The following is a 25947-nucleotide window of genomic DNA, read 5'->3' as shown; positions in this document are numbered from 1 at the left end:
GTGAGTAGACTGGGTGACCTGTAGTTAGACTCGAGCTTAAAATTGACACTTGGTGCTCTGCCCTGAATAACCAGGTTTTGTTACTCTTGGGAATTTCAGATGTCTTTCAAGAGACTGAAAAATTAAGCCCTAATCTAAGATGCAGCTTCATCCCCTGTGCTCATTTAGGGACCAGCTAGTCCCTTCCCAGCTTAAGTGAAGCCTGAGCTAAGGGAGCATACTGGCAGCTTTAACTTTGATTTCAATGCTTTTCAAAAATAACTCCTTTTTCATCCCTGTGTCTGTACATGTGGTAATGAATTGTGGTTTGAATCAGCTTCTGATTTGTGATTTTTAATTCAGCTTACAATAGGCTATCTGTGGGGCTTTGTATCTGAGAATATAATTCAGTATAATTATCACAGGGAAGTTTTCAGAAAGCTGTGCTAGCAGCCAAGGTAGCATCTCCATTCTTCTTTCACTGCTAATCAGTTTATATGAGCCTTTCTTATGCATAGCTTTCTGACCATACTAAATTTTTCTGAAACGAATGCTTCATCCATGCTTATCAGACAGCAGCATGCCTGAGAAATTACATTATATTCAGCAAAAAGCCTCAGAAAGCGTATATTTGTGCTTTTTCTCTTCCTCAGAGAACTGGACATAGCAGATTTTTGTTATTGTTCATTTTTCTTCTGTCTTAAGATCTTTCATCTTTTATTTTTCTCTTCTATATCCTGGACATTTTCCAATCCTTTTCTGAAGACCACATGATAGTAGGTTATTTTTCAGTTTAAAATGACATATGACTAAAGTCTCCAGCCTACCCCAAACCTCCTTGTTTTCCTTTATTTTCTATTTTAACTCAACTCACATGGTAGCCACAGAAATCTAATTTACATGTTCAGAAACTGGAGAAAAAGTACCTGGCATGTGCTTGCATGGCACTGGCTCCTGTTGGCATTCAGGCTCTGTTTCCTGAGGATGGCACCTCTCTTATTCCAAAATGAAAAAAAATTGAATGTGAAAATTATTTTAAAAAGTCTGAAAGATGTCCCCACCAAACAGGAGTTCACTTTTCCTGGTATGAGGATAAAATGTGTGATGGCAGCAAGCAGAAAATATATTCCCAGGAATCATCAGTGGACGGAAACAAATACTGACTAGTATTTGTCATTACCCCAATTTTATAGAGTGTTTGTCTAGTGAGCAAGTTATTTGCAAAATGGAAATACTGTTATTTTTGCTCAAAAGCAAGGAGTTTGCCAAAATAGCAGAATGTTTTCTATTATGGGCTACTATTGTTGTCCTGTACCAAGCTTTGAAAGCACCACACCTTCACAGCTCTGTTAGGAAGCAGTGCTGGGATCCAGAGATGATTATATCACTTCATGAAGATGTGCTTATGTGAACGTTTGGCATCATAAGATGCAATACGCTAGCTTCTAGATCTTGACTTTCTCATAAGCAATTGAAAATCAATGTGGTGCAACCTGCTTGGATAAGCACTTCAGCTCTTAAGTTTTGCTATGGGTGTGGTCCATGGCAATTCCAACCTCTCCAAACATAAAGGGGCAGGAACTCAACTGCAACAGCATTGATGGAGCCCTGTTCCTTCAGTGGGACAAGGACCATCCTACTGATATGACTCACCGTAAGAAACGGTGAGTCCCTTTGCAGCTGAAGAAGGTCATGTAGCTGTCCAAAATACCCAATTTATTTTCTCCTTCCAAAGCTGCTAGAGAGCAACTAAATAATGATATGTCATAGATAGCAACAGAATATATCTTTTTTGCTCTCTAGGGTTTGCTTTTGGTAGTAGCAGCCACATTAGTAACTGCCACATTCATGAAGAACAAAAGCATTGCCTAAGATGGTGTGATGGTATTTTCAAAAGCATCAGGGAGGTTAATGACAAATTTCCCAGCACTCTGGTATCTAAGTGCCTGGAGCTCCTGCTCTAGTGTTTGCCCAAATGCAAATAGTATTTAAATATGTGCAGCAAAGTCTGTGGCAGCAAGAAGCTGAAAACTGTCCATGCTACCCAGATGCAATGTATCCCTTACAGACCAAACCAAAGATCTCTCTCTCAAAAATAAACAGTTTCCATCTGTTACCTCAAATTAATGATTTCTAGCTAGGCAAAATACATTTTTTTCCCTCTCATGTAAATTCAGCATTGATTCTAAAAATGCAAGAAGAACTCTAGGAACCTGTATTTGCATGAGCCTGATGAAAATCTCAGGCAGTTGCAAAAGAAGATGCCTCCCTGATGTCAAATAACCAGGGTACAATACACTAGAGAGGCAATAAAGTAACCAATGAACTTGCTTATTTTGTGATAGACCTCTGAGTTGCCTTCCTTTTGCAAAAAGAAACTGTGACTCAAGGCATGAAGTGCATCATGAAGAATAAAGTACAATAGTTATTTAAGGAAGGAAATTATATTGGTGGTCAGTTGACTCCTAATACTCTTAATCTAGTAGTTCTGTAAGTGGAAGCAGTCAAGGTGTGAATGAAGAAAAATGACCACTGAGAAGGTATCTGCTTCCACCCCGCTGTAGCTTTTAAGCTACACCGCTTGACCCAGGCTGGGGCTTCATGGTCACAAGAAGCTGCTGCGTCTACATTTGTCTTTTCTGCTGAAAACTGTTGCTTCCATATTATTTAGCCTGTTTAAAACATCTGAAAGAAGTGTCCAGGAATAATGCCTATGTTGCTTGCCTGCAACATAAAGCCTCTGAGGCCATTTGCTATTATTAATAACAGTAATTGTCACAATATACATACCCAGTTGGCAGCTTTGGAAGGGCTCCTATAAACATCCCTCTTCCATATATACAGGAGTTTCAAACCAGCTGCAGCTTCTTGGTCTTGCTTCGCCAGGACATTTTGGTTGCAGATGCCACTGGATCTTCGGCACCTGCATCTCCAGGTATGGCAAAGCACGGGGGATATGGTGGGGAAAGGAGATGTTATTTGTTGTGCAGGACTCAGGGAATGTGAGACTGCTTCCCATGAGCTAACTGACCCCGAGGAGGGGACAAGGTGGTGCACGAATGGTGCTTCCAGCAACAGACTCAGTGCAACTGGTGCTTTATGTTTTCTTCTTCCGTCTTTTTCTTTTTATTCTTTAATTCAGCCTCTGGCTACTTTGGTCAGTTATCTCATCTCCTGATGTAAAATCTAAAAGACATGGCAAAGTGATGCATTTAACAGTGCACTTTTTTTTTTTTTTTTTTAAATAAGCTACCAGCAGTTAGGGAATACTTTCTGCTCTTCTTTTCTTTTTTTAAGCAACTGAAGATGTACAGTCCAGGGACTGATGATCATGGATCAGGCAGTAAAACCTAATCCCTTCCAAATCGCTCATTATTATGGGTGACAAACAGTTTATAGGAGCATTAGCTCTTTCTCCGGACCATAACTGAGCAAGCCTGTTTTATTGCTGCCTGTAACCAGCTCCCCTGGAATTATTACTTACGGCTGTTGTTTGATACCAAAATTGCTCATCATCACAGCCATCTGAGTACCACCAGGCTCCATTTTTCTTTCTCAGCATGCATGTAGTATTTTTTTACTTATCTAGGATAAATATTCATACGAAATCACTACTGAAACATAGTGAATATTATTTAGCCCTTATTAGATACCTGAAGGATAGAAAATATAATAATGTAGAAATTTCACTGGAAGATTCCCATACATTGTCTTGTTAGCCCCAGAATTGTTCTTTGGGTCAAGCGAAAAGAAGAAACATTGCAGGAATACTAGTGAAGTACAGTTTCTGAGCCCAAATAATTGAAATATCATTTACTGGCAACTAATGTTTAACTTAAAATAGGCCCCTTTTCATAACATCATTACATAGAATTCAGTAGAACTCAGAATTCTTAAGCATTTTTGGTTAGACAAGGAAGACATAGGGAATGGAATGTATGCAGAACTGCTTTGTGGTCACATACAGCTTAGGCATCTGCCAAATCAGGACATTTTTCTGCACCCATTGAAATAGAGCTTTGTCGATTTACAGCTGGCAAGAGCCAGAGCATTAGAGAAACACAGCAATGTTTAATCAAATTTCAAACTAATTGCCCACCCAGGTTATGAAGATGCATTTTTGTGCATGTGGGTGGAAATGGTTTTTTGTAACAAGTTCTGCAGCTCAGGAACATCATTTGAGGTAAAAACCCCAACTTTTTTTACCATAAACCCCTTCCCAAATATATTTTCTCATAGAGTCTCTTCCTTGTTTGGAAAGTTTACATCTTTAGTGTCAAAGATTTGGACACATTGTAGGCTATATTACTTATTTTCACCTTATTCCATGCAGTCACTGGTGGCAGTCTGGAAGGATGGTTTGTCAGTCATGTCCCCCTTCAGCAAGACTGGCCAGCTGAATGCAGGGACACCCTGCAAGTGAAGACACTGCTGGCGTGGAGACAAGCCCTGGCCACTTGCCGCCTGGCCCACAGGCCACTGTGGGCTGAATGTGATGACCATAGCACTGGTCAGAATGGAGGAGAGAATCTGTAGGTGGGAAGCTATTACCAATGTCCTGACCCATCTATCTCAGCCCTACATGCACCAGCCTATTTTAAATATGGATTTAATATAGCTGATATTGGTATGGTTATGGAGGGAACATAGAATTTAATTTGCAGTGCCAGCTCTGGTGACAGGTTCATCTGTAATGTTATGAATTAGCTGCAGCAGCTTTACCTGTGGAAATGTTGCATACACTGATTACCTGCCTCTTCTAAATATTTAAGCCAACTCTTGTTCTCTAAATGAATGTGAGTTTTTTCTTATTATCTCACAGAGCTACAAAAAAAAAAAATTTAGTTATATCTTTAATGCTGTGAATTGCATCTTGTCCTCCTGTCTCAGTAACAACCCCTTCAGATAGAACTCGCACCTTGCTCTAAGCAGGAGCTTTGCTCCCTGGTTCTGTCACCACCTATTGTGGATTACTGAATTAGAAGGAAATGCCAGATGAAAATGAAAGGCAAAGGCTTATTGTTTGGTGGTGGAAGCACAAAGACCTGAAGAAAATTAATTCTCCCTATTAATCTGCCTTTGGATTTGGAGAGACAATGGCAAAACTCACTCTGGAAACATAAACAGTGGTTGAACTGTTTTTGTAGTGCAGTATCCATCTCTAAACAGTAATATATTAAATCTTGTTGTACTATCATCCAGCGCATTCCTTTTGTCATGTACAGGAGATGTTTGGTCAGGAGTTGATTTAAGGTGTTCTGCTTTCTTTTTGATCCAGCCCAAGGGGAAGAGGCTTTGGAGATTGACTGAGGGAGATAAACCTTGTTACTTCTTCCTTCTATAAACCCTCAACCTTGCCAAGCGCCATCAGGAGCTGAGGTTGCTCACCACTTCTTGGTAAGCCCTTGGAGTTGCTCAAAACTTCAATTGTGAGCTAAAAGGATATTGCACTTATTTCTCTTCCCTTACTGCCATTCCTTGGTTATATCCTGCCATTTGCACTTTCCTGGAATTTCACCCTCATCACCCCAAACTGACCCTTCTTGGTCATCAGATGACTTTCTGCTTATGCTGTGAGATGGATGAAGCATCCCAGTGTACAGCGGGCTTCCAGGGGAGGAATTTCCCAGGGAACTCGAAGATCTTAAGGGTCTTTTCCAATCTAAATGATTCTATGACTCCCACCACTCCTTGCCCTGGGCGCATAAGAAGCTGCTGACTGGGAGGCAGTGGGCAGCATTGGAGGGATGCTGGATCAGCTGTAATGCTTAAACTGCTTTTATCTTTGTTTCTGCTAAATTTGTGTTTGCTGCTGTTGGCAAAGGATGGTTTCCAAATAAGAGAGCACAGGATAGGTTTCCCACTATTCCTCTCTGTATGAACTTGGATTGCATCAGGGCACCTCCCCAGTGGCTCTGGGCTCTGCCCTGAGGCAGTGTAGCTTTTTTCTTTTTAAATGTGTACGTACCTGCTTTGGGTTTTGTTATTTGGACCTGTGAAATAGCAGAAGCACCAACAAAAATATTTTTCAATTGACCGGGTCAGGTCATTTCAGCTGATTTAAATTTCAATATATTAGTTGGTATGGATCTATCCTGCATAGGCAGCAGAAAGTTAAAAGTGCTTCTCTGGTAATCCCAGAAGCTTGGTTAGGATAAGCAATATAATCTTCATGTACTGCTAGCTCTGTGTGCTCCATATCATGTTATCAGCAAAGACAGTGTAAAAGTTTGCAGATACTTCAGGTATTTTAATTCATGAGATCTTAATTAGTACGAAAAACACCAAAGGGAGAACAGGGATGGCAATAATTTTCAGTAGCCTTACATAGCCTTTGCACTTGGCAGCATCGCTCAGAACTGCCACGAGCGTTGGCAAGTCATTTTCTGGGTGACTGAACCACAAAAAGTGGGTTAAGTTGCTCCTGCTAAAAATGATGGTTCTTATAACAACTGTACAAAATCCTGGAGGAAAGTGAGCAGGAAGACTTGAGCGGGGAGTTAGGTTTCTGCCTGGCAGAAGGCATGATGCTGTGCAAACCTGGGGATCAATGGGGTGCATACACAGCCTCCGCCAGCACCGCCACCTGCTCTTCTAGGAACAGGGTACAGGAAATGAACCATTATTATAGGCAGGATACATCCAGACTTTACCACATCTACCATAATTTAGGTATTTACTTTTGCTATTAAGACAATTGTTTTCATCTAAGACTTGAACATATTGAATCCACAGGATAAAACCGCATACATTAATTTACTGGGATCAGCGCTGGGTTGTTATTGCACCCCAAAGCTCTAGGACTGGCTTTCCAGGGCAGGGGATCAGACAGCACAACTAGGGGGAAATTTTTAGGAGCATTTTTAGGAAGCATTTTTAGGAGCATTTTTAGGAAGAACCAGGGGATGCTACAGTGGCCCAGAGCCCACAGCTCAGTGGTGAGAGGTGGTGTCCTCCCCGCCGTACTGATTGCCAGCTTCCATTTAGCAGGACCTCTCCTGGGTGATACCTTTTTGGAGATGCAAGAGAAATTAGGGGCTAAAAGCAGAAGCCTCTTAGAGAGGCCATAGGCACCATCAAGTATAAAAGGCAAAGTTCCCCAGCCTTCCAAGTTTGCACATCCACCATTTTTTTCTCCATTTAAGGACTGCCACTTTCAGCTCTCAGTGCACTAACGGAGACTCATTCAGACCCTTTCACATCTCCTCTTGGCCTGTGAGATGACTCATTGCAAGGACCCGGGGCTATGCCAGAGACGTCCTTCTCCCCAAGAGGAATTTTTCCAGGGTTGTTACGCCTTGGAAGAGTGCCTGGTACGTAAGTGTGACTATCCATCACTTTTAGATCATTCTATCATCTTTCTTTCAATGACAAATATCCTGCTTGTGTGAGCTGTTTTACTACTGGCTTCAATATTTTTCCATTTTCCCATTTTGGATTTCTATTCCAAACAAAATCGTTGTGCCACAGAGCTGAGGCTTTCACCATGTAAATGAGGGCAGCTGTACTCAGGTGGCTGAGCAAGTGATGACTCTTAACTCTGTCTCCAGCATATTGTCATAGGCACTTTGTGCTACACTCCTATCAAGTGGTTATAGAAATGCAGTATGTCTGTTTTATGGCCTCATTAAGTCATTGCTGTGCTGTATTAAAGTCTCTGTCTTATCAATCATTTCTCTAGAAATGTATCAGTAAAGAACAAAATACAACTTAGAAGGTAAGTATAACACAACTCTATAATTATGGTCCAAATTTTATGTTGCCTTTCTTGCTTTCTACTCAGCAATTTGTTTATTCTTTTATATTTGGAAAGAACAAAATAATTTTTTTCTGAAATAACCACACCAGAGAGATCTTCCTAAACACTGCACATTTCTAAGATAGGAAATACAGTACTATGTCATCCCTGTTTTGCAGCCGCAATACTAAATTGCAGCTGGAGAACCAGGGGCATATCAGGTGTGGATTAATCTCAGTGCTCAAATATTATCACAGGAAATATTTTGTGTGCAGAACTCAAAAAGCCATGGTGATTTGGAATAGCTTAAAGACTGCATTCAAAGCTTATGAACCAGGGATATAACCAGACAGGTTTAAGGCAGCAAGGGGATGCCTAGAGGTGCACAACTGACCAGATGTTTTCTCTTCACCTTCCCCAGAAGGCAGATGGAGACTGGCCGTAGCTGAAGATGAGAGAAAGGACAGGGTGGACAGTGCTCTATAGCTGAAGGGTGGGCAGTTTTGATTTTCCTTTTCAGCACAGACTGCAGGACTCCTGTTGGGACCATTTTCACATACCCCACTGTAGAAGAATGATCTTTCAAGTAGTAAAGTAGTAAGGTGAGTGAGAATGGCTACATACAAGCCCATTATAAATAAAAAACCTCCATATACTCACTGCAAAAATTGGAAAACAGGCACGCTGGTAAAATAAAGGAGTAAAAGGGAGAGAAATGGCAAGCAGAAATGAATGCAGCAAGGCTTTTTAAAATAAATGTTTTAGTAAAAGAAAGAAAGAATACTATCTATGGTATTGTTACTAGATTACTAGATAGGAGCAACACAGCTGTTAGCCATGGAGAGCGAAGGCAGAAATGTTAAACAAATTTGTTCCAAAAATATGCAAAGCAGCAGCTAAGGGCTCTTGATGTTGCTTGAATGAGTTCTAGCTTCCTTGGAGAGCCCCAGAGGTATGAAATGAAATAAAATTTTATGTCTAACACTGTGCCAATACTTTGAGAGTCTGCGAGGAGCACCCCTGCTAGTCACGTGCACATCAGTCAATCATCCATCCATCCATCCATGGCAAAACTTTGAAATCATGGATTACAAAAGGCCAATACAACTGCTGCTGATCTACATGGCTTTACCCTTCATGCAACGTGCATTTTGATATTGTTTAACATGGAAAATGCATATAAGGATGAAGAAAGTAGGTGTAATTTATAGGCTCTTGGACTCTGCCCTAGGAACCAGGATTTTGAAGGGGTTTCTATGTCACTGCAATTGAAGATAGGTGTGAAGTGTGACACTGGAGCCAAAAGAATGATGAGCATCCACATGCTTTTTTTTTAAAACAGAAGAGCATAGATTTATGGGGCAGAGAGGTTGTGTTGCTTTAGCAAGTCTGTGATTGGAACATTGTGTCCAGTTCTAACATCCCAAATTAAAAAAAAAAAAAAAAAAAAAAAGATACTGCTTAGTTGGCAAAGATTCAGATGAGTGCTATGAGCACAATTACACTACCAAAAGCATGCATTTTGGTTACTTGAAAGAAAGTCTAGGGCTTAGGGTTTGTAAGTCTCAGTCCAGTGTATCAACCAAACCACACAGCTTAGTGTCATCGGCAAACTTGCTGAGGGCGCGCTGAATCCCACTGTCCGTGTCGCCGACAAAGATGCTGAACACCGACCCCTGAGGGACACCACTTGTTACTGGTCTCCAATTGGACATTGAGCCGTTAACCACAACTCTTTGTGTGTGGCCATCCAGCTAATTCTTTATCCACCGAGTGGTGCATCCGTTGGACAGATTGATGTCTCTCCACTTTAGAGACAAGGATGTCGTGCGGGACAGTGTCAAACGCTTTGCACAAGTCCAGGTAGATGATGTCAACTGCTCTGCCCCTGTCCTTCAGTTCTGTAGCCCCATCATAGAAGGCCACCAAATTGGTCAGGCAGGATTTCCCCTTAGTGAAGCCATGTTGGCTGTCACCAACCACCTTGCTGTTTTTCATGTGCCCTAGCATGGTTTCCAGGAGAATCTGTTCCATGATCCTGCCAGGCACAGAGGAACTACAGGCTGATCTGTAATTCCCTGGGTCTTCCATTTTCCCCTCCTTGAAAATGGGAGTTATATTTCCCTTTTTCCAGTTGCCGGGAACTTCACCTGACTGCCATGATTTTTCAAATATGGACAGTGGCTTAGCAACTTCATTTGCCAGCTCCTTCAGGACCCGTGGATGGATTTCATCAGGTCCCATGGACCTGCGCACATTCAGGTTCCTTAGATGATCTTGAACTTGATCCTGTCCTACAGTGGCCTAAGGTCTTCATTCTCCCAGTCCCTGCAAGACCAAGTCCCTGCAAGTTCCAAGACTTGAGCAGCGTGGCTAGAGTGCTTACATGTGTGCCTTGGTGAAACCTCCTTCCTGGTGGTCCATGGAATGGTTCAAGCAGTGAAGATGAGGACAAGCATGCTCTGCCTCTGAGGGACAGCATGGCAATGAGAATGGCTTAAACTGTTCCATGGTGTTGCACATTCTGGGCATGTAATGTGTGTCAGAATTCATTTGGCATTCTGACATAAAAATTTCAAGGATAAATGAAGCAGCATGCTCCTGGCTGGGAATTTGGCCTGGTCCACCACCAGCTGATTGCCTCCAGCACCCCAACTCCCTTGCTAAAGCAGGGGCTATTGATCCTTCTTAGATTGGTTAGGAGCAGGAAAAATTATTTTAGGACTTTCATCTCAAAGAACTAGGTTGAATCAATGGCAGTTCACATTTTCCAAGAGGCTGGTGTCTCAATAAAATCTCTCTTTTCAATCAATTAGAGGAATGACTCTTTGCAATGCTGCTGAGAAACAAAACAAGCTATTGTCTCCTTGCCCCACTGGACAGCAAGGCTAGAACCAAGTTATAAGCCCAGGATATACAGTATATGGTACTGACCCATAGTAGTAGCAGGATGTCAACATTGCTGCACACTATGGGCCTTTATTGCAAATTAAAAATAGTACAGTGCTTTAAGTGCTCCCAGATCTTAGTTTGCAAATGACAGAATGCTAAATACTTGGCAGCAATCTTTTATTAAAAGTGTTTTTACAGTTTAACTTCACACCTTCCATGGGTACGACTGGTCTCCCACAGGTACAATCCATGCCACAGGCAGTACTCACCAGCATTGAGAGAGCCTAGGTACAATATACAAAATTGTATTTTTCTTCCTTTATACACCTTTCTTTGATCTAGGAAAGTTGCTGGACTGAGTGTGGGGTTGCAATCTGTTCATTGAGGGTGGATAAATAGTGTCTATTTAAATGGTGGCATGTAGTTAGAGGGTGAAATCTTGCCCAAATCCCAAATACATTAAGTCTCCCAAGTTCCCTGCAAGGTCCCATGCTTCTTAGCCCTCTCTCATCGCAATGACCTGCTGTTCCACGTCTCACCAAGCCCTGTGCATTTAATCAAATTAACTGAACAGCCACCCAAATTAACTGAACAGCCCCCTGCCACAGTACAATGGATCTTCCTGGAAGCCTTCAGCTTTTATTATAGCACATGTTAATAATATTTTCCCTAAAGCCTGCTTTTAATTAATATATGTATTTTCATTTTCTGTCCAAGATACAACAAATGTTAGGTATCATTAGCTAACACCTGCTGTGCTCCATTTTCCAATAGTGCTATATTTCTTTTTTTTTTTCTAAAGTAATTTATTTCTCACTTACAGAATATCCTGTGGATATGCTTTGTTCAAGTTCAAGGTGTTATTTATGTATAACAATGGTCATGGTGCACCATTTGAAAAGAAGAAAAAGTGATAGCAAGTACATGGAGTGCGCAAAGAGTAGAATTGCTTAAGATAATGCATGATTTCCTCTCTTCTAACATGTCATAGGAATGCCATGGATGCTTGCACCCAGAGAAAACCAGGGACCTGGAACTTGGGAGTATTTGCTGATGGGCTTAATATCAGTACAATAGAATGGGGAGTGAGGTTCATTAGAAGTAGGTCATTTCTCTGCAAATGAACAAGCGTCAGTCCAATCTTTCTGCCCCTTGTAACAATGTAAGACAAAGGGGTGGTTTGTTTATGATGGCAATGAAGGCTCATCTGGGAGGAGAGCTCCGAAAAATCTCAGTGATCTTGGGTACGTGCTCTTCGGCAGCCCTAAGTTTATATTTGGCAAAGGGAAGGGGTGATGTAGCTTTCATTAACCATGTGGAGATTTTAATGAAAGTTTGAATCATAGAATCCTAGAATGGTTTGGGTTGGAAGAGACCTTAAAGATCACTCAGTTCCAATCCCCCTGCCATGGGCAGGAACACCTTCCACTAGACCAGGTTGCTCAAAGCTCCATCCAGCCTGGCCTTGAACACCGCCAGGGATGTGGCAGCCACAGTTTCTCTGGGCAAACTGTGCCAGTGTCTCACCCACCCTCACAGGGAAGAACTTCCTAAAATCTAATCTAAATCTACCCTCTGTAATTTTGAAACCATTCCCCCTTGTCACGTCACTACCTGCCCTTGTCAGAAGGCCCTCTCCAGCTTTTTTATTGGCCCCTTTAGGCACTGAGAGCTGCTGTAAGGTCTCCCCGGAGCCTCCTCTTCTCCAGGCTGAACAAGCCCAGCTCTCTCAGCCTATCTCCACAGGAGAGGTGCTCCAGCCCTTGAAGCATCTTTGTGGCCTCATCTGGACTCACTCCATCATGGATTTGTGAATCATTGAATACATATTTTGAAAGCTTTGAGTGGCAGTTCCATTACACACACACAAATGCCCTGCTGGGTAACAGGATTTGAAATGTCTCCCTTGCAGTCAAACAGCCAGTAGTCTTCTGCAGGTGGATGAATTAAAGAAAACTGCTTTTCTTTTTTTTCTCCACTTCCTGAAATTGCTGAGTGTAATTCAGCTTGTTTTCTTTGCTTGGTAATTTTTGGTAGTTCTTACATGTAGTTAATATTTACAACATGATTAGCACTTTTCATTCGTATAGCTTCAGTGATAGTGATTAGCTTAACCAGGGAATTTCTTCAGACAGTGATGGAGAGGTGGTATAAAGGTCCAGCTTCTTGTGAATGCAGCAGTATCTTATAGGGAATATATTCTCAAGTTTAGAGTAAAATTCATCAATAATATAAATTTTATATCTTCCCTTTAGAGATGAATCCACAGCCTAACATCTCTCATTTTCAAGACTTTTCTTACAAAGCAGCAAAATTGCTCTATTCCATTTTGGCCTCTTCCAGCCCAGCCCATCTTTTCCGGAGAGAGCTCATCTCCTAAATTTCCTGCCCCATCAGGTTGTCTTGTAGATGTATAGCACGCATCTGGCACTCATTTCCATTTTCTTTGTCCAAGACTTTAGGGTTTTTTTATGCGTATTTTTTTCTTCATAATTTTTCCCACGTACCTGGTGATTTTTGTTGCTCTTCCTCTCACTTGCTAGTTTGTCATTGGTATTTGAGTGGAATTTACACACCAGCTTTCCTCATCCAGGAACAAACCAGAGTGGGGACTACCAATTTGTTATTTGTTTCATGGTATGCTTGCAAATAAAGCACAAAACTAACCTGAGATTTTTTGTGCAAGTACATTTACATTTTTCACAGTGTAAAATAATCCCTAACTTTCTTTTAGGTCCAGCGTCTGTGGGTGAAGCCTTGTGCTCATCACTTCAGCTCTGGGAGCAGGGGAAGAACTCAGGCCTCGCTTTCCCAGGGAGGTGGTGAGGGCAAAGACATTCCTTCTGCTCTTATATCCCCATCATATTATCCCTTAACATAAGTAGGCAGTTCCATTCTTTTAAGCCCATGGGAGATACCAGCTCAAACGGGCGTCGGTTTTCTTCTGACTGCATTTGCTGTGATTGGAAATTAAAACAGAAAAAATGAAAGAAAAAAGAATTTACACTGAGGAGATGGCAGTAACAAAAGGAGAGCACAGTGCAATGGACACAGGACAATGGGCGGCAATGGTGGGCAACAACTCCCCTGCCTTCTCAAGGTCCTGCCAGCACCTTCTCCTTCATGTCTACTCTGTCTCTTTCATCCTGGTGCGGTGCCACTCCATCTCCTTCATCCCAGCACTGTGCTGCTCCATCTCCTTCGCCATGGTGGACAGGTTTGCTGTAGCTGCTGCACACAGCTGTCGTGGGTTTGATGGGCCATTACGTTTCTACAGACTGCTTCCCTGGAGACACTTCTGAAATAGAAGCAGGTTGGGGGTGGGGAATTCCTAACCTGATTATGATAGAATAAAGCAAATAATAGTGATATATTGCTTTGTGTATTTTTCATATCATGTGCTCATGACATTGCTTTTCCATGTGCCAAAAATATGTCCATAACTGTGGAATAGGTCCCAAGCCACTGGTGGCCAAATTGACGGATATGCTTAATCGTGAAGAGCTCAGGCTTTCTTTGCTGTCTTCAGTGAATGTGTCTGGTCTGCAGTGATAAAAAAAAGTAATTTTTAGCATTAAAAACATAAAGGTGTTCTATAAAAGAAAGCAGCTCCCTACAAATATATTAGAAAGGATAAATTGTGTGGTCACCAATATCATTTGGACTGGATTTAAATTCAGTGAAGGAATGAAAGGAGAAGATGATGCTGTTAAAATTTTTCATTCGAGCATGCATGCTGGTTTGGGACAAGAGAAAACAAAGCCTGAACGCAAAGAGGTGCTCTTAAAGACTTTAAATACAGTTTCTGCAACAGCCATCCAACCCCTGTGTTTGTAAAATAGCCCTTGGGGGTTCGCCTTCTTCCTGAAGCACAGTGTGTTTTCCCTACCTGAGTGAGAGCTGATGCCCTTGTCTGCCCTATGAACTTCCCCCTTTTCTGAAATCTGACTATTTCACAGGCTTTGGTAGACTTTCACACAGGTTATGAACACACTTTTTAAATAAAAATAAAGTTTCAATTTGTATTAAGTTTCAGTTTGATGCCTTTCAGTGCCCATTCATGGTGCTTCCCCCCTGTATTTTGTACCCTTCCCACTCCTTTCTGGCTTCTCTCTCTCCCTTTTTCTCTCTCTTTCAATAGAGGAGCTGGTATCACTGTGCCAGTAACCGCGCAGTGGAGACGGGAAGCAGCACAACCGGCTGCATTGTCTGGGAGAACAGCTAGCTGCTGGTCACCAGGCACACAGGCGAACACAGTGGGCAACAGCTACCACTTGCGAATGGTGAGCTAACAGAAAATTAGGTTTTTGGATGAGTTTACACCTTAATTATGGAAAGGACACTATTGTTTTATAATATGAAAGAATTGAAAGACTTGCTGTCCCTCGGGGCATCTTTGGCTATACGAGTTGGACAGCCCCAGTCATGGTTTGCTGAAATTGATGACAGCAGCATAATCCATTCATACACACAAAACAGAGCTGTTGAGAAAGGAGGAGCACTTTTAATGACTCATTCCTTAATGACAGTTAACATGGTCTCAAGTGCAGCTAGGGCTGCCTGTGAAAATGGGGTGCCTAGCTGAATATAAGCATGGAGATTTTACAGGAAGAACACTTTCATTGGGGGTTCCCAGCTCCTGTGCCGGCTAAGTGCACGGTGCTGTGTGTGCTGCATGATCCAGGATCACTCAGTGGCTGCTTTAAGTGATAAATATTAGGGCAAATAATGAAGTTGTAATGTGTTTGCCTGTCACTAACTATGAAGTTTTGGTTTTTAAGCAAATGAACAGTGGGATATTATGTTCTTTATTAAAGCTAAACTGCTTCAAAAATCAATGTGAATTTTGCCTGAATATGAAATTGGAATAAAGCCCTGCACCTGTATATGTCTGAACTGCTAAATCGAACCTTTTCCTCATACTTCAGGCAGTGTTTGATTATTATTACCAAAAATACATGGAAAGCATACAATTAAAATTGTACAGCCATCTAGACAAATTTAGCCTGAGTACATTCACAGGCTTATCTAAAAGCAATTGCAGTTGCTGGAGTGTTTTTCGTAAGTGTATCCAATTTAAAATATTGAACAAACCACTTCGGTGGGTGTTTGGGAAGTGACTAAGATGCCTCTTGATTTTTGTCCTGGAGGATTAGCTCACATTTTGAGCTGAAAATCTTTTTTCTCATTTTACCAAGCCCATGTTCCTGGCTAATGGGGAGGAACGACAAGACTGGCCGAGAGGCAGCAGAGAAATCAGGTGCCATTTGACAGGCTGCGGATTCATGCTGGGAATGAGCTTTGGTGGGTGTTTTTGCCCAGAAGATCTGGAAGCTGAGGCTGAGCACAAGGGTCAAGGTCTGCCTGCCGCACGGTAGCCTGAAGCTCTGCTGCCTTCTTTTAACTCTAGGCAAGAACTACTGTGTTATTACTTTGTAGACAGTAATTAGGTATGCAGACAGCCTAAGGTGATATTGCTTCAACCTTGACTTAAGAAAAGTGAGATTTGAGCTTTTTTATTTTAGTACTCAAGAAGAATTGCAAATAGCACCTTGTTAGGGTCTTGCTCTGGTTGGGGCTATATAGACTTTTTTGGCACCATTTTCTCCAAAACAGCCATTGAAAGGCTGCAGTGAGAGGTCCCAGTGTGAATCATGCTGGGAGATGTCCTGCTGCAACATCTTACCACTACCCAGCAGTCATTGATCATCACAAGGGGCAGGGTTTCCTCAGAAGTTGGAAATTTCCCCTGTAAGAGCTCACATCTGACAGCAACGACTGAGAGCTGGTCAGGTCTCCCAGACAGGTCACTCTCATAGTCTTCTGCTCCTCTGGGAATTTCATGGATGGAAGCATTATGGAGAAATCACGGAATCCTATAATTGTTTGGGTTGGCAGGGACCTTAAAGAGCACCTATTTCCAGACCCCCTGCCATGCACAGGGACACATTCCATTTCCACAGGGAAGAACTTCTTCCTAATATCTAATCTAAATCTCTCCTCTGCCAGTTTAAAGCATTCCCCCTAACCCCCATCATTACTTGCCCTTGTCTAAAGTCCTTCTTGTCGGCCCCTTTAGGTACCGAAAGCTGCTCTAAGGTCTCTCCAGAGCCTTCTCTTCTCCAGGCTGAACAAGCCAAGCTTTCTCAGTCTGTCTCCATAGGAGAGGCGCTCCAGCCCTTGGAGCATCTTCAAGCCAATGACAAGGTGGTGGAGCCTCACTTTGGGTACTCAACATGTTGGTATCCCAACTTTTCCTGACACCTCAGCACTGCAAGTGTTTTAGGAGCTGACAGGGCTTTACTCCTTGACAGCACAGGCTCTCCTAGCTGCGCTCCTTGCAGCTTAGCAGGTGCTTTTCCAAAAATGTCCTTGAAATGACATAAGCAGTGATCTGAAAAAGGTTTTCTCAACGTGAGGTTTCCTCCCCTTGAACAAGCAGATCGTGGCTTTACACACATCTAGAATGTACAAAGGTATGCTCTGGGCAGGGAGACTTTGCTTTGTAAAGCAGGAAGGTGTCCGTAGCACCTCAGGGCCGGGTAGGACATACCTGCCCAAACACAGTTCCTCTGCCCACCCTGTAGAACATGGGGGTGAACTGGGTGCCAGAGCCCTTTTCCCAACTGTTCCCTGCCTAAAACAAGGTACCTTTGCAGGGATTAGTCACAAGCACTTGGGTAGGGTAGAGGCTCTCACCTTGTGCAGGATCCTTAGGCGAGGGGCAGCAGGCTGTGTCCTCTCTTAGGCTGAGGTTGAAAATTCGGCAGTTTTATTACATAACTAGGAGTTTGCCACGCCAGATTTATGATGTTGGAAAAAGCTGTGGCTTCTGGCAAAGGTTAATCAAAATGTATTATACTTCAAGTGCTCACTAAAATTAATGAAGAATGCTTAATGTATCTAGCTTTCAAAATGGCTCAAACATGAAGTGCACTCCTTGCAAGTCAGATTACAGGACTGATTGTGTTACCTGCAATACCACAAAGGGATGCAAATTAAAAAGGCGGAAATGCTTTGCAATGACTGCAACATCTATATTAAGAGTTTTCCCTCTTATTGTACTATCTTAAAATTCTCCTTTATTCAATGTTTCTAATGCATTAAGGGGTAAAAAAAATTAAGGGTTAAATTTCCCAACAATGTTTGAGCTGATAGATGGCTTTGTAACATCTATTTTGATGTAATGACAAAGTCCACAGCATATTTGCATCCCAGAGAACAGGAAGATCTGTTCTTTGTCTTTCCCTTAAATGTAGCTGTAAATGAGCGAGGACACGGCTGTGATTTCTGCTTGTGTGAGGGAATCGGACTACGCTGAGATACTCTGGTTTATCTCGTTTTCTACCAAAAGTTTATCCACAGTTCAATGGTGGCCTCAGACTGCAGCTTTATTTCAGCTCCTTCTAACTCAGGTGCCTTTTGTAAATGCAGATTTTCACCTTGTCTATCACAATGGAAACTTCTGAGAACATCTCCTAAAGTTGTCTCTAATGATTTGGTAGCTTGGCCATCTTCATGCAGCTTGCGATAAACTGAGGGAAAACCAAGTAGCCTTAAATCTGCATGGCTTCTCTGGAAAACTTCCCAATTCCCATCAGCATTTAAAATACTGACAATTAACAGTCTTACTGCAGGACTTCGGATGTCACGAGAGGTATTTTCTCCCAGGCAGGTTGCCTGAGCCTTTTTGCCCCAGTCCCACTTCTGTGCTCCCAGGCAAGTGCTTACACCAGTTCCACTCCTTCTTCAGCAAATGTGGTTACATTGATTTATCACTAGCAACCAGTGCAAGCCCTCGGGGAGCTGACTAACCTCTCATCGACAGATGCTCTGTGATCCCTGCAGAGGAAATGGATGGAGAGGAAAAAAAACCCAAAACCCTGTGCCGGCATAAATTTCTCCCTCCCTTAAATGTGACTGTGACAAGTCACCTGTTGGTGAGGCTTGCGGCTGGGCTCATAACTGGTACGTGTAGCGGTTTTCCAGGGTCAGACCCGGACAGGGGGATACGGCGGCGTCTCCTGGGTTATTTCCCCGGCCACAGCTGGTACCGCGGGGAGCGCCGGGTCCCGCCGACCATCCCGCCGCGCTCGGGAGCCGCCTCCTCCGGCCTCGGGCAACCCCGGCGGCTGGAAGAGCAGTCATACACAGAACTTTTAGCACAGGTGCAAGGCAAAAACCCGCGAGGCCGGGCCACGGGGCGGCGGCTCCCCCCCCGACCTCCGCGGATTCGCCCAGGGCGCCTCCCCGCTCCCCCCACCGCGGCGCCCGGGACTCGAAGACGGGAGGCATCGGTTAACGCGAACGGAAGAAGAAAGCCCAGACCTGTTGCCATCAGAGCACGGTTTTACTTCGGCGCCCCGCAGGCCGGGGCGGGCGGCTCCGGGGACAGCGCACGCCGGGCGGCCCCGCACGTCTCACCGGCTTCGGGTTCTCGGGGCTCGTTTGCTGTTGTGTTTAAGGAGGAATAACATCACATAAAACCAACAGACCAAACAGTCATGTCTGAACGGAGGATGGCTGCTGTGCAGTCAACTGGGAGCGGGGCCTCGGGCCGGCCTCCCCCGGGGCCGCGCCGTCGGGGTGGGCGGGCGCGGAGCGGGGCGCGGCGCGGCGGTCAGTACGGCCCCACCACCACCGCCTCCACCTCTTTGGACGGGCGCCGATCCTTGACCAGAAAGTTGATCATCCCCTCGGACTTGATGAGGAGGTTGCAGCCGAGGAAGAAGATGCCGAACACGACGGTGAGGGCGAGGACGCACATGACGGCGATCTGAACCACTCGCATGATGTACAGGCTCCGCTCGTCCGCCGCCGCCGCCCCGCCGCCGTCGGTCACCACGGAGGCGGCGGTACAGCAGCGTAGCGCCCGCTCCAGCTCCAGCGCCGCGCTCCCGGTGCCCGCTAGCAGCCCCGCCACCGCCGTGCCGCCGCCCGCCGCCGAGCCGTTCATCCCGCCCGGCCGCTCCGCCGCCGCCGCATGCAGGCGGGCCGGGCCGTGCCGACCCGAGCCCTGCCGCTCCGCGCTGCCCCGCGCCGGCGGAGGCTCCGCGCTGCCCGCTCCGCCCGCAGCCTGCTGCCGCCCCGCTCCGCTCCGCCTCGACGCGCCCGGGCGGGGAGCGGGGCCGAGGAGGGGAGGAGGGAGGGCTTTAGAGAATGAGGGGGGAGCGGGGGGGTTTGGGAGCGGGGGGCGGGAGGAGCGGTTGCAAGGGGGGGGCGGCGGAGAAGCGGGGGGTGGGTCTGAGGAGCTTCGGTGGTGGAGCAGGTTTTTTACCAGTGGTCTTTGGGCAGGTGCTTTTGGCAACTGGGTTTCGGGAGTGGACGTTTTCCACGGGAGCAAGCCTTGAGGAGTGACTCTCTGGGGAGTGCGGTCTGGTGACTGGTTTTGGGGCAACAGACTTTCAGAGGTCAGATTTGGGGGGAGCAGGATTTTCCAAGTGGGTTTTTAAGGGAGTAAGTTTTGGGACATGGGTTTTCAGGATTTCCTTTTTTTGGGGAAACATGTTTTCGGGAGGCAGTTCCTGCACTGCGGGGTGCAGCACTGGTCCCTGGGCTTCAGGAAGAGCCAGCCCAGCCCTGTGGGGACCTGTGGGCTCAGCTGGTTGAACCTCACCCTCCCCAGCCCCCTGGTCTGTTTTAGTTGAAGGTTCAGCCATTGTTTTTTGGAGCGGTGCCTCTCCGTGTGCTGCTGCAGGCCACCGTTCTCAGGAGAGGTGACAACTGGAGCAGTGGCAACCTGGGGCAGCTCTGGGGCTACAGTCCACGTGGGGGGCACGTGGGGCACGCAGGCATCCCCACTGCCCAACCCTGGGGATGCACCCAAGCACCCTGGGTACCAAAGCTGCTTCCCCAGAGGCACCCAAATGCTTGGGGATGGCAGGGGCTTTGTTCAGGAGAGGGCCCAGCTTTGCTGCTTTTCCCACCTGCAGTTCAGAGGTTTGTGGCAAATCAGGGCCATGGGTTGGGTGTGCATCTGCCGGGGTGGTGATGGGCAGGATGGTTGCCCTGGTACCTCCAGCCAAGTGATGACTTGGGATATTTCCAAGCAGAGGATGTGGATGTAGGCACAGCTTGGAGTTGTGAGCAGCAGGCGGCTGCCACTGTTGTTAACCCTGCCCTCTCTTTGCTTGAATTGAAATTTAGTTATTGCAAACAGCCAGAGGGATCTCTGTGCTGGGATGTGCCAGGCGCTGTGAGCAAACACTGCCCATGGCAGCGGGAGGTGTGACATCCGTACTGCACTTTACACCATCCAGGGCTTGTCCTCATGGGAATGAAGTAGCAGGGAGGTCGAGGCCAGGCATGGAGAAATGATGTTTTCTGAAGCCCTTGCAGCTAATTCATCTTAGTGTGGTGGCTATTTCGTTAACTGACACAATCATCCAGAGCCCAGATGTAACCCGTTCCCCATGTCCCAGTCCTGATGCACCCAGTTCCTTTGGCACGGGACTCTAGGGGCAGCGGTCCCCATGCAGGGGTACGGGGTCCCCTCCCTGAAGAGCCCTCTGGCTCCCCGAAGGCTGGCAGAGTCTTCTGCTGAGAGCAGCCCACCTACGAAGCGATGCTGGAGAAGCTTTACAGCCTTATCAGATGGGACACGGTAGGAACATTTTGTTTCTACTGTTGGAGGTAGAAGATAGTATTAATTCTAATTTGCAACAGGAGTGCTGGCAGTTATTTTAGCCGGAGTGAAATGCTGGAAGAGATGTTCGAACTCTGCATGACTCCTTTTTGCAGTGAGTGGTTTCTCTGCCTTGTCCCCTTGCTGTGCAAAGCAGCCAGTGGGAGCAGCGGCCGCCTGGGTTGGGATCTGCTCCCCCACTCCTCTTCATTCACCAGCTCTTGGCATCTCTCAGCAGCACGTGGGAAAATGGATCCTGTCCCTAAGTTATGTCAGGAAAATGGATCCCATGCCTAAGGTATGTCAGGGAAGTCCTGCATATACTTTCAGCTGTGAAGAGCTAGTGGCTGAGAGTAAAGAGAGCTGGATCCACGTGCCCACTCGTTCTCTGTGGATCACCCGCAAGTTTTCTGTGGATTAATCCTTTGCAAATCCTAAATTTAAAGTGCTTTAGAAATGTTTTCTAATGAGTGAGTCTCATAGTACCCTGAGGCAGCAGCAGTGTTAGACCCATCTTAGAGTCTGGGACATCTCAGCACAACGGCATTGTGTGGTTGTTTGGCACAACCGTGCCAAAATGTACAAAAGTGTGAAATTGTGGAAAACATGATCTCTGTTCACATATGTGGTGACTTTTGACATTGAGATTTCATCTTTATTAGTTTTCTGTGATAAGGAAACAATATAAAGAGTGAGCTTTAGTCTGAGCAAACAGAACTGTATCTTTTTCAGACCTCCCCACTGCAATTTCACAGCAGGATGAAGGCCAGATGTGAAATTTAACCTCTTAAAGTCCCTGCCATTGTTTTTGTTGGGTTTATCCTTATGATTTGGAAACTGGAGTTGGATTAGCCTTGAAGAATAAAGTGCATTTCATTTTGCCCAGTGAAAAAAGTTGCTAAAATCTTTGGGGATACAGATTTCAGCCAGTGCAGCGCCAGGTGGGCACAGTGTACTTGCATGTAAAGGCTCAGGGAAGGGATCATGCTTCTCCCTTCCTCCAGGTTGGCAGATAACTGGAGGCAGGAAGACACGAACCAATAGTAGGTGATTTAAGGAGTATTTTGTGAAACTACCAGATGGAAAAGAATGTTCTCATTTAGAATGTTTTGATGTGGAGCAAACGTAGGAAATGAAGGGGGAGAAAATTGCCATCCATTTTGGCCAGGCTCTGTACTGATGTGGGCAAAGATAACGTGTAAGAAATGACGTGGTTCTGGCTCATCGTGCTTGGGGCTGGAGGAGGCGGTGGACTCCGGTGCCCTGGGTGGGATCTGTGGAGTGTACATGGCAGTCTGGGAGAAAGCAGCCCCCGGGGAGTGTTTCTGGCCCCTTCCTTCCCATTCCATCAGGGTGGCATTGCCGGGGGGGGGGGGGGGGGGGCACCACTGCCTTGTGCCCCTCACACTGGGGAGCCAGAGCACCCTGGCCATGCAGACCCTCACTGCTCACCCATGGGCCATTACACGTTCTTGGTGCACCTCGGGTGTGGGGGGCACCAGGGCTGTGTGTGGGCTGGGGGCACCCCAAATTCAACTGTGAGACAGCCCCCAGCCTTGTGGGCGATTTGGGTTGGGGTCAGGGTTGCGATGGGGTCGGGGTTGGGATGGGGTGTGGATGGGGATGGCGTTGGGGTCGGGATATCATGGGGATGGGATGGGACGGGATGGATAGGCCAGAGCTCCCGGGAGACAGCAGTGTCTGGGAGACGTGATGCCCCGAAAATCCCGCTGAGGACGGGTCGCTGTCGAGGGGGAGGTGCCCCTCGGAGCGCCGTGCGTTGGGCGTGCCCCCAGCGGAAGGTCAGCTTCACGGCTATGTGCCGCTGCCCCGGTTCGAGCAGAGCCCACCTGGTGGTGACCCGGCGCAGAGCGGAGCGGGGCTGCGGTGCGCGGAGCCAGGCGGCGGGACTCGGGGTCCCACTACAGGTCGCGCAGTGACACCTAGTGTGTGCGGCGGGAGGCACTGCTGGCACCGGCACCGCGACGGGGACGGGGACGGGGACGGGGACGGGGACACGGGGACGCGGGCACGGGCGGGGACACGGGCACGGACACGAGCACGGGCACGGGCAAGGATGCGGGCACGGGCACGGATGCGGGCACGGGCACGGGCACAGGTACGGACATGGCATAAGCAGGGACATGGAATCAGACGCGAATACGGACATGGGTGGGGACATGAGCGGGAACACAAACACGCATGCGGATTTCGACACAGGTATAGGCATGGACGTGGACATGGACACAGATATGGACAAGGGCTCTGACACAGACATGGACACAGGCAGAGACACAGCCACTGACACAGGCATGGGCACAGACATGGGCATGGGCACAGCAATGGACACAGCCACAAGCATGGCCATGGGCACGGACACAGATGCGACAGCTCCAGGAAGCCCCATCTCCTCCTGCTTCTCCTTCCCAAGGGCAGAAATCTGTTTTCTAAAATCATGGGAATGCCTGCCTAAGACTTGCTTACTTACTGCAAAGCTCCGCACACTTTCTTACGGTTTCAGATTGCTGGCACTAATCAAACAGGGTGTAATACTAGGCCCAAAGCTAATACAGGAAAAAAAATCCAACCTGAACAGGGCAAATTCAGCTGGCCTCATCAACACCGTGATGTTTGAGAAGAGCACAATATACACCAGGGAGTCATTGTTAAACTCTGTTTTGAGCTCAGCTGAAGGGTTTCAGAAATCCTTGTAGCCAAGCAGGCTGTGAGGAGAGGTGTCCCCAGCTATGCGTGGGGTTTTACTTCTCGCCCTCTCCCTTAGCATCAACAACTGTCTTGAGGTGGTTGGCCAGGTGGTTGAGGTGGGGGTTTGCTGATGCCCCACAGGGCAGCAGCTGGTGAGGTGAGCTGAGATTTCTGCCCTGAGACTAACAAATGAGTTCCAGGGAGATGGTGGATCTTTTGTTTTCTCCTGTTCTTGTTTCATGCACTTCATCTTCATATGTGTCCTTACTTGGGATTTTGGTTATGATGAATATTGCATGACTGTCACATTTTATTCTCTGGCTGCCGAGACGTTCACACTGGGGACAGCCCATGCCATGGCTCAAAGTGCTGCATGAGGGCTAAGCAGTGGTGCAACTCAGCCGGTGGTGAGTTTCCCACTGACTGCCCATGTATGGGGTACAGCCCACACCAACACTGCATTTTATCATCGCTCAACACTCATGAAAGTTTCCCCAGGCTTGTGACGCAGCCAGCACCAACCTCTGCCGAGATGCGTGCTGGTGAATAGCTCCTACATACCGGTGCTTGAGATGCCAGTGCAGCACAGGATGCCTTTCCATCTCTGGGTGATGTAGGTGTACATCCTGCACTTTGTGGATAACGCCGAGGAACCACCAGGTGCAACCCCAAAGGGCTGCCCAAGTCTTTCCACAGCCATGGGCATTCACATTATTCCTTATCTCTTGCTCCCAGGAAGAGGAAGTTTTTCTATGCCTGGCAGCAAGCACCACTGCCAGCCTCGAAGGATGAGTGGTGTGGGGGCCATCCTGAGGAGGCTCACAGCACAGCTCTTCAGAGAGTTTCTTGGAGGGGAAAACCACTGAATTTGTTGTGATGATGCTTTGGACAGTCAGTGCAGGGAAGTGATGGGGGCATGAAGTGTCCTGCATGGGGCTATTGCTGAAGGAGAGAAATGGCTGCTCCTCAGCAGAAGGATGCTCTGGCTTGGCCAGGGTGGAGCTTCTGCACCCCCGGTTGGGGACTGCTGAGGGCTACCAAGGAGTGCAGCTTGCATTGCCAGGTGATGGTAGGCTTAGGGTACACTGGCACAGCTGAGATTCTAGGTTAGCTGGGTTAAACATCACTGTGGCTTCCCTTGCACCCAAAACCCACTCTGGGGGTCGGTCACTATCCATACTTGCAGGTTGTGTTTATCTTGGTGTAACTCTGTACTGCTGGGACTTGCCTTACCTAAACCATATGCCTATGGGTGCTGGAGGCAGTATATTCCTTATTTATTAATGTAAAGCTTTAGGATAAAGAAAGATGACATTTAGCCTAGTTAATGTGACTCCTGAAAAGATGCACAGTGCAAGAGATGCGGGAGGGCTGCCCTACCTGCTAAAGCAGCCCCTTCAGCAGTGAGTCCTCCTCGCTCCCTCACTGCCTGGCCTGTGCCTCACTGAGTCTCAGAGCTCCAATTACCACCATTTAAAAAATATGTTTTAAAAATAGACTAAAAATAATATTTAATGTGTTTATTATTGTGATAAGCAGGGTGTAATTCGGTACTTAAGAGGAACTTGCCTTTGCTCCCACAGAGAGCAGCAGCAGCGGGGAGGGAAGGTACCTGCCTGCAGCCCCCCACCACCAGCACACTTCATCCCAGGAATTGCAGTGCCTAATAAATGCCAAGGGGTCTCCCCAGGGAAACTAGAAAACTGCAGGTTTGATTTTTTATATTTTTTTCTTTTTTCCTACATTTTCACTTTGCTTATTATCTTAATTTGTTCTATTTTAATCAAGGCAATGAAAACAAGATTCAGTCTTTTAAACTACTTTATCTGAGGCAGTGAGAAATTGTGTATTTATAAAACATGCCAGTCAACGGATGTATGAAACTCACTCTGTTCCATACCGGGTGTATTCCACTGGTAATTAGCTATAAATACACTCTCATTTGGTGACTGATTTTAAGTATATTTATTCCACTTAGATGTGGAAAAATATTCATGTTGATCAGCTC

General features: G+C 46.1%; 2 protein-coding genes across 2 annotated transcripts; both read right to left on the bottom strand.

Annotated features, from left to right (window-relative positions):
* Window positions 1–10769: 10769 nt before the first annotated feature.
* RPRM (reprimo, TP53 dependent G2 arrest mediator homolog) lies at window positions 10770–19692 on the bottom strand. Its single transcript, XM_030488390.1, has 3 exons — window positions 18938–19692; window positions 17309–18741; window positions 10770–14152 (listed from the first exon to the last, which is right to left on the bottom strand). Exon 1 carries the CDS (start codon window positions 19563–19565, stop codon window positions 19230–19232), a length of 336 nt encoding a protein of 111 aa, XP_030344250.1. The 5' UTR covers window positions 19566–19692; the 3' UTR covers window positions 10770–14152; window positions 17309–18741; window positions 18938–19229.
* Window positions 19693–22695: 3003 nt separating this feature from the next.
* On the bottom strand, window positions 22696–23601 carry LOC115608759 (vegetative cell wall protein gp1-like). The gene has a single exon (XM_030488080.1). It carries the CDS (start codon window positions 23599–23601, stop codon window positions 22696–22698), a length of 906 nt encoding a protein of 301 aa, XP_030343940.1.
* Between the last annotated feature and the right edge of the window lie 2346 nt (window positions 23602–25947).

This window comes from Strigops habroptila, chromosome 5 (genome assembly GCF_004027225.2).
Source record: "Strigops habroptila isolate Jane chromosome 5, bStrHab1.2.pri, whole genome shotgun sequence".
Lineage (NCBI taxonomy): Eukaryota > Metazoa > Chordata > Aves > Psittaciformes > Psittacidae > Strigops > Strigops habroptila.
This window is presented reverse-complemented; position numbering and strand designations above follow the sequence as displayed.